This window comes from Podarcis melisellensis (assembly GCF_964234715.1).
Source record: "Podarcis melisellensis genome assembly, chromosome: 8".
NCBI lineage: Eukaryota > Metazoa > Chordata > Lepidosauria > Squamata > Lacertidae > Podarcis > Podarcis melisellensis.
The window spans coordinates 59,017,157-59,034,882 of record NC_138540.1 but is presented as its reverse complement, the minus strand read 5'-3'; the positions used below and the strand labels follow the sequence as shown (position 1 = coordinate 59,034,882).

Genomic DNA, 17,726 nt, shown 5'->3' with positions numbered 1-17,726 from the left:
TTTCCTGCCCTTCGAGTGCTTTGCACAGACAGCTCTAGAAGCTTGTTCTCAGCACTTGTTTGACCACAAAAGGTTCCAAGGCTGCTAAGAAAACCTAGAGGTTTCCTGCCAACTTCAAAGCCCTGCCTGCTGTCGTGCTGGATGGTGCCACTGGCCCCACGTGGATCCCATGTCCCACATTGTGTAGCTCTTTGCACATCTGACACGGTCAGCTCCTATCCAAGCCCAGGGGACTTCTGTGAGCTTAGTTCAGCTGCTAATGTTGTGAATGCTTCTATGTTTCTGTGTGGCAGCTGTCTTGGCCTCCAAGCCAGCATGGAGTAGTGGACAAAGACTTGGGCCACTCGGTGAGTAGTTCACGATGCCATCATGGTCCTTTTGTTCTCTTAGCCTTGCCCGTACAACATCTCTGTGGTTCCTGGTGGGGTCCATAGTTGACATCTGGCAAATCAGGAAATGCACAGTGTCTCTGGCACGAAGCTGGATAGAGACAGTGAACCACAAACACCCTCAGGCCAAGCAGAGCCCGTGATGCATAGTTGTTGGAATGGAGAGTTGAAGTATGGCCTGGGAGACCAGGGTTCGAATCCCCACTCAGCCATGGAAATCGAGTGACCTTGGGCCAGTCACTGTCTCCTGGCCTAACCTACCTCACAGGGTTGTTCTATTGATAAAAATGAGAGAGGAAAATGTATTAGTATGTAATTTTAGCTTATAATGTATATTTTTAAATCAGTTGCTTCTGTTTACATTTTAAAAACTTAGTTTTATTGAAGTGTTTAATGTATATTTTATATGTTTTGTAAACCACGTAGGGGTTTTATAACATATTATTAAGCAGTATACAAAAACTGTCAAATGCATAAAAATGTATGCCACCTTGAGCTCTTTGGATGAAAGATAGGATATAAATGTAATTAATTAATTAATTAGACTGCTCTCCCCACCCTCTTTGATTCTGGCCCCTCAACCAGATATAGCTTTTTTTTAAAAAATTAGTTTTCAAATTATAATGGAACCACAGAGAAAAGTAAACAATAGCAAAAATTCAATAATATATCCAAATAAAGGCAAGGGCATACAAAAACTAAGCATACGTATTATATACTGTACTAATACCTAATCTAAAATCACGACAACCATATTTCTCTAGCTATCTGCATATCTGAAACTAAACCTCAATATCTCAAAATCTGCTTCTTCCAGTATGAACCGACACAGAACCTGTAATCTTCATCTGAAGCCCTTCTCTGTGTGCCTCTTCCATGAGAGATTCATAGGATGGCAAGTTGAGAACAGGCCTTTTTTGTGTTGGCTCCCCATTTGTGGAATGCTTTCCCCAGGCACCAGGCAAAAACAAACCTCTTCAACCAGGCCTTTGGCTATTAACGATCTATGGCCTTTTAAAGCAGGGTAGGGTTGTTTTTAATGTTTTTGTTTTTTCTCCCCTGCCCGTTTAAATTATTATTATTTGCTTTGTTTTGTTTGTTGTTTTCTTTTGTTTTTGCAAAGATATCTTGAGTTGCCTGCAGTGAGTGAAGGTATCTAATAAATGTAAAAAATAATAACTAAAAGAAATAATAAAGAAATATACTATATGGAATAAAATTCCACTGTATTGACAAGAAATGATTGGGATCCTCCTGTATCTTAGAGACCTGTAATTTAAGTGTTGTTGTTTTTCTGCAATAACGAAATTTCAGATTTTTTTTTAGACCATGAGGCTATAGTCTGTATCCCTTGATGGTGAGAGGGAACAAAAACTGCAAGCGCAGCTCAGTCTTTTTAAAGCCTTTCAGGGGACCCTAGAGACAGGTGCTCAGCGTCCTTCAGGTCTCTCAGGTAGGCATGTTAAGTACCTGTTTTACATTTGAAGAGATTTGCAGGTGATATGTGACAGATCGGCTCAGAGAAATGGAGGAACAGATCAGGGCCTTTCTTCACAGCATTATCTGCACATCAATAAATGCAGCGAAACAGTGGGAAAAGAAAGTCCTTCTTCATGCAGTGCTTAGTTAAACTCTGGAACTCCCTCCCAGAGGAGGCAGTAATGGCAACCAACTTGGCCAGCTTTAAAAGAGGATTACCCAAATTCATGGAAGAGAAAACTGTTGGTGGTATGCTCCAGACCAGGCATCCCTAACCTTCGGCCCTCCAGATGTTTTGGACTACAATCCCCATCATCCCTGACCACTGGTCCTGTTAGCTAGGGATCATGGGAGTTGTAGGCGAAAATGTCTGGAGGGCCGCAGGTTGGGGGTGCCTGCTGTAGACCCTCCAAGTGTCCCTCTTTTCCAGGGACGTCCCAGATTTAGAGAAGCCATCCCAGTTTCTGACTTGTTCCCCGAATGTCCTGCTTTTTCTAGGATGTCCCTATTTTCATTGGAGAGATGTTGGAGGGTATGGAGTTATCCAGACCCCAAGTTGTCTGAAGTCAGTCCTGCATAGGGAAGTTTTTTAATGTTTAATGTTTGTTCTGTGAATCACCTTGAGACCTCCGGATATAGGGCAGTATATAAATTCAATAAATTTATTATTGTTTTTGTTGTTAAGTTGTGGGTGAACATATCAGACAACACAGCGATTCTTCAAATAGCTCTTGTTTATTCACAGACCCAGAACAGAACTGAACTGAATGGTTCAGCTAGCCTGCTTAGATAGAGCTCCACTACGCAACAGTAACAACTTTCTGTAACTATCCAATCACTGAACGTCACTTTCAATTCCTTGTTTGCATACATGGACCTGAGTGAAAGCTATCTACAGTATCCCCCTGCTGGCCCAGGGTGAGAACTTCAGTACATAACAATTATTATTATTATTATTATTATTATTATTATTATTATTATTATTATTTATATATGTTGGAAGCTGCCCAGAGTGCTGGGACAACTCAGTGTGATGTGTGGGGTATAAATAGTAAAATGATTATTAAGGAATGGGATGTTGCTATTTTCATCGGAGAAATGTTGGAGGGCATGATGCTCTGTCTGCATGGTTGGAGACCATTGAAATTCAATGGTTCTGAATTTCAGTTGTTTGAAACCACAAGAGGGAAAAGTTCTCTTGTGCTCTTGTTGCATGTGGGGCATCTGGTTAGCCATTGTGAGAACAGGATGCTGGACTTTATGGGCCATTGGTCTGAACCAACAGGTTGCTCTCATGTTCCGAAGGTCAATATAAAGAAAGAAAAGGGAAAGGAAAAAGAGGGTTTCTTTTCATTCTAAAGAAAAAGACAAAGGGTTGGTGAATCATGAAGTTTGGGGTTTCTTTTCCATTGAAGTTTCATTAATTCATGCCAAGCCCAAGCCTATCCTTTCAGCTTACTAAAGGAACCACAGAAGCATTGTTCGCCATTTGGGAGAGCAGAGTCACCAAACAAAAAGGCCTGAGAGCAAGCAACGAGCGTGCTCAGGAAACAGTACGTGTGAGAGAAAGATCCTACACAGAATAATAAAAAAAAAACCACAAGAAAACGTAGGGCCCTTGTAGCGCCTTGTAAAAGATGAATGCACCATATTTGAAGAGTATGAGTTTTGAGGGCCAGTTGTTCCTTTTCTTCAGATGATAGCACTGAGGTCCTTCTTTCAGGCTTCCCCCAAAGGCCTGTGAGAAGAGGACGCTGGACTTGAGGCGCCATCGGCCTGATGCATCAGACAGGCTCTGCTTACGGTTTCGTGATCTTTGTTGTTGTTTAGTCGTTTAGTCGTGTCCGACTCTTCATGACCCCATGGACCAGAGCGCGCCAGGCACTCCTCTCTTCCACTGCCACCCACAGTTTGGTCAGACTCATGTTGGTGGCTTCGAGAACACTATCCAATCATCTCGTCTTCTGTTGTCCCCTTCTCTTTGTGCCTTCCATCTTTCCCAAGCAAAACATGGCATGTGAAATTCCACACTCTTAATGAGGAGATTTTTTTTTATTGAGTAAAGTGCTACAAATACAGAAGTTCAACCCATCCCGCCCAAAAAGCAACCACATACTCATCCAACCTGAATTTTATCAGAGGAAATTTCAATACAAATAAGCAGCAGCAGCATTTTAGCCAGAATGATCACTATCAGTTATGTGTGCTCTAAACCAGGGCCTTTCCAGACCTGAGAAGCAGTGAAATGAATATGAGAGGAAGCGCATGAGATCTTTCTTTTTAAGGGTTACTTTCATAAATGCTGACGCAGAGGAGATGCAGACTACTGCTCAGATTTTTATTTTTTATAAAAACTTTTTAAATTCAAAATTAAAACAAAACATATTATCCAGAAACATATCATCCTTATTTCCCCCCAATTTTCCTCCTTCCCCCACCCTCCCACACAACCCCACCCCCACCCCCGTCTTCCCTCAGTTCCAATCTTTGATTTCTCTAAGAATGCTGTTTTCTGCATGTTACACAAACTATTTAGCTGATTATTATCAATAAAACGTTTGTGAATGTTTATTCAAAGCCAGCCAAGGAGTCCAGTTCGCTTTGTTGCGTCTTCAAATACTTTGTAAAGGGTTCCCATTCATCTTTAAAGTCATAGTTATCCTTGCCCCATAGCTTATATGTCAGTTTTGCCAGTTCTGCATAGTCCATCAATTTTTCTTGCCATGATTCTTTAGTTGGGGTTTCTTCAGTCTTCCATCCTTGTGCTATTAAAACTCTCACGGCCGTTGTCGCATACATGAAGATATTTTCCAGCTTTTTTGGCAGATCTTTCCCTACAATACCTAACAAAAAAGGCTTCAGGTTTTTAAATAAATGTTAAATGGAACATTTTCTTCAATTCATTGCATATCATTTCCCAATTTTTTTTTAATTACATTACAATCCCACCACATATGAAAAAATGTCCCCTCCTTTTCCTTACACTTCCAGCATATATTTGAACTAGTTTTGTACATTTTCCCTAACTGCACTACTGCTCAGATTTGACAGCCCCATACTGCCCCCCTGCCCCAACCTCCAACTTTAAAGCTGCCCAGGGAGGCACCAGATGTGATTGGACCAGCAGCACTGGGGGCTCTTTCCTGAATTTAAATCACTCTCTTTGAAGCAGCTAGTGTGTTTGCTGAAAACAGAAAGACGCTTCTATCACAGGAATATCATGCCTATAGATATTCCTACTGTGGATAACAAAAACTTTGGGTTAGGGCAGGGGCAGTATTTTGATCAGGGAAATGGGGGATGCATTTGAATCAGGGGAGAGGGTTAGCCACCCCTTCCCCCAACAGCACTGATCTAAATTTAGAGGGCCTATCCCAACACCCTTGGTGGCTGCTATGAGGTGACAATGAAAGCATTGGAAGACCCAGTTACTAATCTCCCACATGACTCTTCCAGCTGTTTTGGCTGTAAGAATCGAGCCCACCCACCTGTTTCTGAATGAGTCACTTTGCTGAGTGTATCTTGCTCTATCATCAGTGCCAACCTTCCTACTATGTTTTGGTTTGATCCAACTGCCGCCCTCACCTGCCTAGGCTTCCCACATGCTGTTTCCCTGACTGGGCTGCAGATTCTCAGACTCACATCTTACCTCGTTTGACAGTGGAATGAATTCTCCCTAAAGGTGGTGGACTCTCCTTCCTTGGAGGTTTTTGAGGAGAGATTGGATGGCCATCTGTAATGGATGCTTTAGTTTAGATTCCTGCATTGCAGGGGGTTGGACTAGATGACCCTTGGGGTCCCTCCCAACTCTACAATTATAGTAATTTGCCTCCTGCCATCTCAACATGTAGAAATGTAGCCAAAGCAATGGTGCCTGATGACGCTCAGCCTAAAGGAAGGCAACCCACAGAATGTAACTCAACATGCCAAGTTCTTGGAGGGTGAGTATTTCTGGGACAGGAGCAGTTAAATGATCTAAGTACCATACAGGCAATTTGCACATAAGGCAGCTCCGTGCAAATGCAGCTTGAACCACAGAAGGGAAGAAATGACCTCACTGCACTTTAAACCACTGATGTGAATGTACCTTGAGGTCAGAGCAAAGTGGAAGCGATCTCCGCATTCACAACAAACCATTAACTGTGGTTTACTCTGACGTGTGAATGCTGCTAGTGCCTCAGGCGTACAAGCGGCCCTGACTGTGGAACCACCTGTTCTGGAGTCCTCCTGGGGAGAGAACCTGGTTCTGCTTTCTGTTTCAGTGATGTTGTTTGTTTTTATATTCTACACCACTTAGAAATGTTTAAAACATTAAGGGGTTTATAAATGCTTTTCAATAAGTATATAGTGACAGAACCAGGCTCCCTTCTCAGGAAGCCCAGATATTAATTCTAGTATTAGTGTTTGAGAAATGTTTTTATATGCAAGGTGGCCCTCTCCTTCTTTAGGTCAGGGGCGAAGAATCCCAAGGGCTGCATTCCCTTGTTGCCTGGGGGCATATACCAGCAGTAAGCATGGCCAGAGGCAAACGCTTGACTTTGTACATTAGGCTACATTCCAGCTATGCAAAAGCTGCACACATACCCATATGCACACATCCCTCAGGCAAGAGGCATCATCACAGTTTAAAAATACATTCTAGCCCGGCAAAAGTATTCAAGGAGTGCACACAGCAGACACAGTGGCCTGGGGAGAGTGGGTATGGCTAAGGGTCATGACCTGGGAGAGTACCCACCATAGGAGCCAACTCCTAGGGGCCGTGGGGGCTTCAGCCCTCACAATAAAATATTTGAGGGGCCAGGCCCCCACAAAGTTGATGGGCATTGCCATTCAAATGGGGTGTGTGCACTGTGTCATGTGATCGATTATGTGGGGCGGGCCTTACCTGGGCCCCCACAATATTTTATTCAAGTTGGCACCCCTGGTACCGACAGTACCAAGAGGGCCATGTTCAGCCCTTGATCTGCTGGCCCTATTTTAGGGGTTTGCATTATTTTGCACTGGAAGGTGCAAATTAGGACCTTGATGGCTGCTGGCTACTCCATGTCACACTCTGAAAAGAACAGTTGGCGTAGTTTGGATCTGGCTATTTCTGAAAAAGCCATCCAGAATTGTGGGCTCTGCTGCTGTTGGGACTGAGGCCCACCTTCCTTGTTTGCTCATTACCTGCTCAGCTTTTTAATCTGTAAATGAACGTATGTCAGACAGAACACACGTTCAGGCACAGGGCTGTTGAAACAAACTGTGCAAAGTTGTATCTAGAACATTGGAGTGGGTGAAGAATTGTGGCAAAGCACAACAGGTACAAAGAGGCCAGCAAACATTTTATTTGTCTGTTTATTTGAAGTCTGTAACCTGCTCTTGAGGCAACAGGCTCTCAGGTACTAAGAATAACATAGGGTAATACAAAATAAAACAGGGGCAACAGGAAGAGATAATAAAAGCTGGAGTACAGTCGCCTGAGGAAATGCAAAGGAACTGAAAGGATGTCAGATTTGGTACCAGGCAGGCTTCCCTGAAGAGAGCGTTCCAAAGTTGTGACAGGGAGGGGGGAACAACTCAGAAGGCCCTATCCTGGAACATTCCCATCCCCAAATGTGAGGGCTGGTGGATCTGAGGATACTCAATAGCCAGGCAGATGCCTGTTACTGTCTGCAGCAATAATGCCTTCTTTTACAAAGCAGTTGGTAGTTGCACAGAACCACCTACTGACAAGGCAGCTTCTGGCCTTCTGAGAAACTGGCTCTCTCCATCCCATAACAAAAAACCTATGCCAGGTTTCTCTGTGTGAGTCCCTGATGGGTTTATGCGTGTGTATCACTTGCTGAAGGCTGCAGGCCTTAACAATGCAATCAGAAGAGGGGTCAAGCAAGGCCCCTCAGCACAGAGAGAAACGGCGAGAGTTGATGTTCATGCGTGTGACGCCAATGTGCTTGAGGGGTGTGGACAAGAGGAACGCCATCTTGGGTGGGATGTTACACAGCAGGTCAGAGTCCTCTTCACAGCCCTCCAGCTCGAAGGTGGCATCGTCCAACATTTCCTTGTGTTGGTGACAGGCCTGTTCCACCTTCAGCCGGTGGATCTGAGCACGCAGGCCCATTAGTTGCCGTGCCAACTGGTGATCCAAGGCCTGCATCTCCCGCTGGATAGAAGCAAAAGAATAACCATGAAGCCTGAGAGGCAACACATACACACCCCATAAGAAAATTAAAAGAGCATGGCTGGATCAGAAAAAGGCCATGTCCTGTCCTGAGTCCTGTGGAAGTGTCTTTGAGAGGGTGGTCAGACCCTGAGGAGCAGTGTGAGGAGCTTGGGGAATTGGAGGACCCTGGGGAAGGTGGGGTAACAGGTTCTGAACCCCAAGAGACCTCTGATCTCAAGGAGGGTCCCAGTGGGTTACAGGGTGGAGATCCTCCCTCCCAAGGATGCTCAGGCAAACTCAAAAGTGCCTCCTGTCACCTCCCTCCCAAACACACCCACCATAGCTGATCCAGCCAAGGAGGTGGTTCCTCCCGTTACATAGAAGCTAGGAGCAAATCGGATGCCAAGTCAACAGCCACCCTGCCTCTGTCACCTAGGAGGCTGGCATGCACAAACCTCACTTAGCCAGCCCACCAGAAGGAGCACCTGTTTGCCTGGGACTCCAACTGCATGCTGTCCAGCTAAATGCTGTGCCCGCCTTGCCCTTCAATGGGAGGTGCAGGAAGTGTGCCAGTGTCTTAGGGCCCATCCACACTTTAGCTGAATGTGGACTGTGAACCCCTTGTTCCTCCTTTAATTCTTACATGTCCATGCAGTGTTCTCCTCCAGCTACTGCTGTCCTATAATTTCTCATCCAGAGATTCCCTATGCTTTGGAAATCGAAACAGGACATAAATTTCATAGGGAATATCCAGATTTAGGGAGGAGGACATGTGGGAAGGCAGCAGTTGGAGGAGGGGGAATTAAAGGGGGTGTAAGGGGTTCACAGCCCACATACAGCTGACATCTCTACATTCACAGCAGCCGCTGTAACTCTCCAATGGCATACCCTCCAACCTTAATGAAAATAGGAACGTTCCCATTCCATAATGATAATTTTATTATTTATACCCCACACATCTCACTAGGTTGCCCCAGCCACTCTGGGCAGCTTCCAACAGATGTAAAACACAATAAAACATTAAAAAAAACCTTCCCTATACAGGATTGCCTTCAGACAGCTTGAGGGTCAGATAACTCCATACCCTCCAACATTTCTCTGATGATATTAGGGACATCCTAGGGAAAAGTGCGACATTCTAGGATGAAATAAGAGACCAGGATGGCTTCTCTAAATCAGGGATGTCCCTGGAAAATAGGGACACTTGAAGGGTCAGCAATGGTTTGTCTTAACCCCCAATCTTCCCTTGTCTCCCGAAGCAGACGGATGATGACAAAAACAACAAGTCTTAAGCCAAAAATTAACACACACACCCCAATTATTATACTGTACACTGCTGTCAGGACGAGCCCTACCATGAAGCAAAATGAGCCAAGCAGCTGAAGCAAAGTGGTTAGTTTATTTGAATTATTATTGTATATTTTTACTACTAGGAAATGGGAGACACTTGTGGGATTTTCCACCTCAGGTGCCAAAATAACTTGGTGGCCTTGAATTTTAGGGACTCTGATGTGTGTGTGTGTACGCGCGCGTGCACAATGTTTAATGCTGTTCCTCAAAAAGCAAAATATATTGGGCTGGCCCTGATTGCTGCAGGCGCTACTCTGCCTTCTACTCTGAAACTGTAGTTTCATTTATCCGTCTACGTATTCTCTATATATTCATTAACTTCCCCCTCTTCCTCCAGCAACACAGAACGGGGTGTGTTCGTTACGTGGTTAAAAATATGCTAGGAAATCATAACTGCCTTACAGCAGTTTACCGAAGGCTCAAGACAAACCTAGCAAATACACTGCGTGAAATGAAAGACAATGCAGGACAGAGTTCAGTTGGTCTTCGTAAGTGTACATTGATCATTCAGTTCACCCGCTCCTCCACTACAGTGCAGCTTTATGATGCTGGGGCTGATGAGAGTTGTAGTCCCAATTATCTAGGTATCAGGTTGAGGAAGGCTGCTGTAGAGGTGGGCTAAAAGTTGTGAAAAAGGGCAACTCCAGTAACTCACTCTACAAACTTTAAGCAGAAATTTGAGACAAAACAGGTACCAAGAAACAGGGACTGTACAGGGAGCACCTACTGGTATGTACCTGGACTGTACTACTTCACTGCCTGAAGCTTTAAATATTTTAGCTAGAACTGAAAAAGACGGTCAGATGCAAGTTGGCCAGTGGAGTGAGCCATGCCATAGAAGACCACTGGGGAGGTCTTGCCAGGACGCAAAGCTTGCGACCACCGGTGGTGGAGGTGCCTCCTCTGCCTCACTGCTCCAGACTTGCCCCTGAGGGCTGGGGCTAGTTCTTTCTGCCTGCTGCTCCGGTGCTCACATTTTCCCCAGAAAGGTTGGGAAAATACTCACCAGCTCCATCCTGAGCCACTCCAAGGCATCACCAATGGTGGGGAACCCACAAATGGTCCTCAAAGGGACAGGGGCCTGAGAGTCCTCCCCGGCCGTCTCCCCACACTGCTTTTCTGGCAGGGTCCTGAGCCCGTTCCGCCAGGAGGGGCTTTGCACGCGTGCCTTCCACTCCAGGTAGGAAGGGCGCCGGGTCTGCAGCTTCAGCTTTGCCGTCAAGGCCTTGACGCTGTCCAGGTTCTCTGCCTCCGAGTTCTCCTCCTCTTCCCCAAACTCCTTGAACCTCACCAAAGACATTGCAGAGGTGTGCAGGCAAAGGGCTTTCTTTCCAAGACAGACCGACTCCCTCAGTCACCCACTCGCTCTGTGTCATATGTGTCCGTGCATAGAGGAAAGCTGTTTATTCTTGGAACAATAAAGCCCTGGCAATAAAAGAAAGAAAGCAGGAACTTTAATTATCCAGAGGTTAATGGGAGGCCTTTTCTCTCTCTCTCTTTGGTCCTGACTTATTGTCTCCAACTGGGAGGAGACACCCTGTTCTTTGAAAGGAAGTTTCAATGACATAAAAGACAGCGAGAGTGTAAAGCCATTAATCCCAACAGCACTCCTTCCTTTCCTGACTCTTACTGTCAGCAGAGAAAAAGATATGGGTCCTCCACCCAGGTCTGAAAAGGAGCCAAGATTCAAGAGCACTTTATAGCAAAATCGTCCCCCCCCCCCCCGTTCAGCTGACATGTCAGTAAAATCAAGGTGAGATAGTGGATTAGCAACATATTCAGGCAACTACCCTCCAAAGTCTTATTGTCCCTCTGCATTGTGGCCCTCACCCAGCTTGCTTATGTTTTAATACTCCTTTTAATTACAGCATAGCACCACCTGCTGACCAGTAAGAAAATAGCCACTTGATGCACCTCAGTGCAGCATAGTGTTCACCAGTGAACTCTAGCACACTTTGAGTTACCTATACATTGCAGTCATGCATCATGTGAGAACTAGCAGAGCACAGACACCACCAGTAGCAATTTCTATGTCTAGGGGAACAGAGAACATTGCCTTATTTCTGTTCGGTTCCATGCATTGGCCTCAGAAGTATAGAGGTTCTGACCCAAAGCAAGTGAGCAGAGCAAGATGGGGTGAAGTAGAACAAGGTCCATGTTCTGCAAGGCAAAAAGTCCAGAATTCAATAGCACCCTGGACAGCTCTATGCATGGGTCACATTGGATAAGCAGGAAAAACATAGCCAGATATTGGTCCAGCACCAGTGGACCTCTGATTGAGCTTTAAATAGGCACCGTGGGTCTCTCTGAGCTGCCAGCTCCACTCTCTGTAGGAAAAGCCTCTTTGTTTAAAGGGGCCCAGTTGGCTCCTCCAACAGTGCGGGGGAGACTGGGGTTCCTATAGGGCAGGGGTGGGGAATCATTTTTGGCCTGAGGACCACATTCCCTCTTGGCCAATCATCCAGGGCCCATATGCCAAAGGTTGGTTGTGGTCAAAGTGAGCACAGAAACCACATCCATTCATATGCCACACAACACACACACATACAGCACAGCACAGGCACATGCATGCATATCCACAGACAAACCTTCCTCCCCAGCAATTAGGTTTAGGAAAAAGCATTCTCTGTCCAGCCCTCAAGGTAGGCGGTTCGAATCCCCGTGATGGGGTGAGCTCCCGTTGCTCTGCCCAACTCCTGCCAACCTAGCAGTTCAAAAGCACACCAGTGCAAGTAGATAAATAGATAGTGCTGTGGCAGAAAGGTAAACAGTGTTTCCGTGCGCTCTGGTTTCTGTCATGGTGTCCTGTTGCGCCAGAAGCAGTTTAGTCATGCTGGCCACATGACCTGGAAAGCTGTCTGTGGACAAACACCAGCTCCCTCGGCCTGAAAGCGAGATGAGCGGCACAACCCCATAGTCGCCTTTGAGTGGACTTAACCGTCCAGGGGTCCTTTAGCTTTTTTTACCTACAGGGTGAGACGTTTTGCATTGTTCTCCCTGTTCCCAGGTTTGGTGAGGCCACTTAAATTCCAGCACCCAACAGGCATGATATGGACAGGGATGGGCTCTGAGGATGCCCACAACAAGTCTCTGCAGAGCCTCTGCAGAGCTCCCTTTAGTCCAGGGGTTGGCAAAGTTTACCTTGCCTGGGCTGGTTCAGTAGAGATTCCTCTGTGGGCCAGATTGTGTGTGTGTGAGCGCCTGCAATTTCTGGCGTCTGCATTTGCGCAGATGCGATTTCTGGTGTTGTGGAAGCGAGTCCCCGCACCATGCTGTGCCAGTTTAGTGCAGCGTGTGGGGACTTGCCGAGTGGGCAGCTCGGTTCGGGGGTGGCTCGTGGGTCAGTTAAATGACCCCCATTGGCCGCTTGTGGCCCATGGGCCTCAGGTTGCCTACCCCTGCTTTAGTCCCCTTCAGCTGGGCCATAGGGCATTTGGTCAGGTCAAGTTAAGCTGGTGGCTTATTTGCTGCTAGAGCACAGCTGCACTGCATTTAAGGTGGAACAGGAAGCTTGGACTGAAGGGACAAAGAAACAGAACAAGGAGGATGTCCTAAAGCATGGCAGAAAATGGCCAAGCAGTGTGCTGGTTCCTTCAAAATGTCCAACATTGCGCCTTCCAGATGTTTTGCACTACAACTCCCATCATGGGGCCAAAGGTAGTTGCACTTAGGAGGACTGCTTATTGCGTTGCCAAAAAGAATGAAAGGCATCACTAAAAAAAGTGTGGGGGGGTTAATTTAAAATAAAAATTATGCTTGTACGCATAAAATTTGCATATGCTGATTTACACATACTGTATATATATATATATATATATATGCTTTCGTAGATTTTCACGGGTACAGGAATGCAGGTTTTGGTGTCCTCGGGTGTCTTCCCGTGTAAAAGTTGGGGTGTCTAGGCGACGTTTCGACGAGGTCTCACTCGTCATCTTCAGGCTGGTGCTTTCGGCTTCTTGTTACTGGAACAGAGCTCTGTTCCAGTAACAAGAAGCCGAAAGCACCAGCCTGAAGATGACGAGTGAGACCTCGTCGAAACGTCGCCTAGACACCCCAACTTTTACACGGGAAGACACCCGAGGACACCAAAACCTGCATATATATATATATATATATATGTGCAAATCTAGAAATAATAGTTAAATTTTCATAGAAATACAGTACATCTCACCATAGTGACTTGTGTGCCTGCTCAGTCTGCTGCACTGGGGCTGTGGATGGGAAACTCTGAGCACCCTCTCTCTTTTCTTATGGCTCCTTATCTTTAAACTGGACTTGGGCGAGACAGCTGTACAAACAGAGGACTGCGCCCTATAAAGGAGGACACCCGGACACCTTAGTTGAGTCCCAGACATCTGAAGGGCACTGAGTTGTCAAAGGCTGATTTAATACAAGCGTGGTTGTACACAGTCTTGCATAGGTTTGCTGCAGCTTCAGATTGATCAGACAGGTCATTCCAGGCACTATATTGAGCACTATATTGAGTTAAGTCTCCAGCTTCACAGGCACTATATTGAGTTAAGTCTCCAGCTTCACATTCTGCTAAGGAGCAAGTCCCATTAAACTCAGGGGGATTTACTTCTGAATAGACATGCGCTCTAACCACTACCCCATCCTGGCTCTTTAAATGGTCTTTAAATGGTCTCCTGCCTCTGCCATCATCAGCTAAGGTAACAGCAAGCCTAAAGGCGGTGAAGTTGGGTCTGCAGATGGAACAGAGCCTTCAGGCAAGGGGGACTAGGGCATTTCAACCTCCCAGCGCAGCATGCAAGAGACTGGAGAATGGCTAGCTTGGAAAGAAGAAACTTCAAAGGGAGAAGGCAAGTTGAAATTCATTGCATTGCAATTCCTCAAGGGGTTCCACCTTATCACTTGTAGACTGAATAGGGACAAAGGATTTTTTATCACACTACCTATGCTAATTGACTCTTGGATGCCAGCAGCAAGTGGTTTAAGGTCCCTGTTAATGCAATTTTCACTGCTCTTTTCTGCATTTCATTTCCCTCTGGCCTCACTGTTTACAGTCTACCGCCCTCAAAACGAAGCAACCTAGGATAAGATTTCATGCAGCTGATGAAGTTTATGCCAGAATAAATTTGTTGCATCGGTCTTTAAGGTGCCACAAAGCTCTTTGTTTTTGCAGCAAGAGAATAGCCCAGCTACCCCTCAGGAGACCAGGGGCCCTATTTTCAATCTCTAATATGCTGTAGGGGATGAAATCTCAATATTGTTGCATGCTACCCCAATCTTCGAGCTGTGAGAGGTGCCTACCCCCAAGATTTGTGTTTCTTTGGGGGAATAAGGCACAGCGGAGACTGTGGTGTCTTTATGATATATGGTTCATTTACACATATATACAACCTGAACCTACAATGGAGGGGCTCACAGCATGGACACCCCAAGAGGGTCTTGTTTGTACCACAGCTTTGGATTCAAACAGAATCGTTCTACTTTGACCCTCTCTCCAGCTTGCTTCCTTTACCAGCCTGCAACCTTTCCCCCCCTCCAGGTCAAATCACAGTCCCCCAAAACCCTACTTCAGACTCTGGCTTTGTCTTCTAACTAATTCAGAACTGGAGGGGCTCCACCAACTTTGCATCTGGCACAGAGCCTTTGTCTTCTTAGTGGCCCATTATCTTTCCTTAGGTCTCTAAACGGCTCATCTCCCAGGCGATTACCTCATGAGGAAACTAGTCTGGCTTATTTGTCTTTTTAACACTTTCTGGGTCCAGGGATTAAGTGTCTGGCACCCACAAGCTCATAACAATATATTTGCACAGCATGAGGGTTTTGTTTTGCTTTCTTGCAGAATATTTCAGTAGGAAAGTTAAGGCTCTGCTCCATTCCTCTCTTGTCGAAAAGCGTGGATAAAAAGGTGGCTTAGCACACCAGTCTGCAGAGCGCTCGCTCTCTCCCCCCACGCTGCCAGAGTTTCACTTCCTGTGGTTCTCTGTGTATCTTCAAGCCCCATTTCCCCCACCATCTGCCTGGAGCCCATCAAGGCACGGGGGGGGGGGGATATTGTGGTAGTTTAATTGCACTGCCAGTTTATCTAACGATCGTCACCTATCAAGTCCCTTGACAGTGGAAAAAATAAATAAACGGAAAAGAAAACATTATAGCCAGGCTACCTTAAACCCAATATCCTCCCTCTCTCTCTGCTTCTCAGCCTCTCCCACACAGCTATGTGTGCAGTTCCTGTTGCATGCTCTCCTTTTTTTCCTCTCTCTTTCACAATCTAAGAGCCAGCATGCTGGAACTCCTCAGCTATTTTGAGAAGCAAAACAGCTGTTGAAAGGTTTCTCAACAGCAGCAGCAGCAGCAGCAGCTGCCTCCTGCACCTCTCTCTGGCCATGGCACTTCCAGCAGGCCCTGCACATGCTCAGGCTCTGCATCGTGCCCCCCTGCGGTCCTCCTCACTAGGGGCTTGACCCCCGACTTCTGCCAAGCAAGATCTCCTGCAGGTTCTGACAGGGCTCTGCTTCCAAATCCAGCTGTCAGGTAAGGGAAGGGGGCACCCACTGCAGGTAGCACCCCTTTGCTGGCTTTTTAAGAGGCTGTTTTGCTCTGTCTAAGTATGATCCCCCAGAACCTCTAGTTAAACGCTCTCAAATGGCAGGGCTGGGAAGATGACCCTGCTGGCCAGAGGAGATGAACTGGCTAGGTGGCTCCAAGGTCTGACTTAAATTTACATAAATCCAGCTAGTAGCCAAGGATCCTTTTACGGCCCTCACTTTAAAAAATGAACACTGGCCCACTTTTCAGGGCTATGTCTGTTCTAAGGATTGCTGTGATAAACGGTGCAGGCTTAGCACACATTGTGGACCCCCAGATTGAATGCAATCCACCAGTCCGGCTGCCAACTTTTCAGCAGGGCTCTGTAGCTGTGGATTTAACCCATCCTTATCTCCATTCTGTTAAAAGCTTTGTTAAAAGCTGCACTTCAAGCTGCTCTGAAAGGCAAAAGAACAGACCAGGCTGCTTTTCTTTCTTGGTCAGTTGGCAACTCTACCCTTGGCCCACATATGGTGGCATGCCCAGGGATCTGGTGCCCCTCTTCCTTTTACTGGCGTTGCAGGAACAGGACAGGCGTGTTTGGCCGCCAATCACACATTATGGAAGCCTAATGTATGTATTGCCTTTATGTGAGAGTGAGACCTTATGCAGAGTGAGACCATAGGCCCATCTTGCTCAGGATTGCCTATGATGATTGAGGGGGGTTGCAGACAGGGCTCTTTCTTTCCCAGCCATCCTGAGGATACACCTAGGACCTCCTGCATGTGAAAAACAGGCCCTGCACCTGGGCAGATTTTGTTCCAAATTTGGATATCCCATATATTGTCATTTTGGTTTCTTTTTAATGTTCAAAGCGGCTCTCACAGGAAAGCGTTTTAAAAGTCAACAAAATTCCACATTATAAGGAAGTTAAATAAATTCATAAACACATGAAGCATTGTTAGATATTACTGTTACTTTTCCATCCTTTCTTCCTGTGCCTTCAAAGCAGAAGCACGGCATTGAGAGCAAGCCTCAATTAACACAGTAAAGATCAGGGCTCTATCTAGAGATGGAGGGAACAGGCTGCCTCTGTCAGCAGATTTTGCGTGTCATGAAAGGGTAGAAAATGAATTATTAGCATTTGTCTGCCAGGGAAGGGGAAAGATGACTTGTGGGATTGTCTGCTTCAGGTTTCCCAATATTCCAACCAGCCTTGAGGCCTCTTGCACCTTGAATTGGGGAGTCATTTGCTGCTTTCTTTCAGGCAGCAAAATGTCTTGAGATGGCCCAGGTAGAGGCTCAGAGGGTTGCACTATAGGCAGGTGTAGCCTTTCCTGTGGCTTTATCTCCACCCTGGGATGAACTACATTTCTTAGTTTCGTTTATTTAGCACACCTTTAGCTGTGAGAGCTCTACAGCTCTTCTGGTTTTATTTATACCTTTTTATATCACATCTCAGCCCAGATCACCTGGTTGGGAGCAAGGAAGGAGGGAGCAATCCCTCCCACCCCCACCAAAGCCAGACTGTGCTGTTCTGGAGGAACCTTGAAGGCCAGAGCATGAGATAAGGAAATTAAGCAGGTGACAAGGCTTTTCTCTATTGCTTAATCTCCTGTTGGGAAAGGGAATCACATCTCACATGTTTCTGTATGGTGAGTGGCTGTCAGAGAAGCACGTATCTGGACTGCGGTCACTTTGCATGATTTGTAAGTGCCAAACAATGACTTTCAAAACAGTCTTAGGAATGTTTTAGGAATCTGTCTTTGAATCCTTGTTTCGTTTTTGGCACATTAATCCCCCGGAGGCATAGCAATTGTAAAAACGTTAGAAGCAGGCTGTTCCATTTTAGCTGAAATATCTGAGTCAGG

The 17,726-nt window shown here is 46.0% G+C and overlaps 1 protein-coding gene across 4 annotated transcripts in view; it reads right to left on the bottom strand.

Annotated features, from left to right (window-relative positions):
* Window positions 1–7,187: 7,187 nt before the first annotated feature.
* Window positions 7,188–17,726, bottom strand: part of FAM167B (family with sequence similarity 167 member B) — a 17,964-nt gene continuing 7,425 nt past the window's right edge. For 2 of the 4 annotated variants that reach the window (XM_081922904.1, XM_081922901.1), the window contains exons 2-3: window positions 10,367–10,785; window positions 7,188–8,010 (exon numbers count right to left, since the gene is read on the bottom strand). In XM_081922904.1, the coding sequence (XP_081779030.1) occupies window positions 7,747–8,010; window positions 10,367–10,660 (558 nt within the window). In that variant the 5' untranslated portion in view covers window positions 10,661–10,785 and the 3' untranslated portion in view covers window positions 7,188–7,746. Of the gene's footprint in view, window positions 8,011–10,366; window positions 10,786–13,531; window positions 13,672–16,118; window positions 16,254–17,726 lie in introns of those variants that run through there. The other 2 variants (XM_081922903.1, XM_081922902.1) reach the window with 2 other exon arrangements.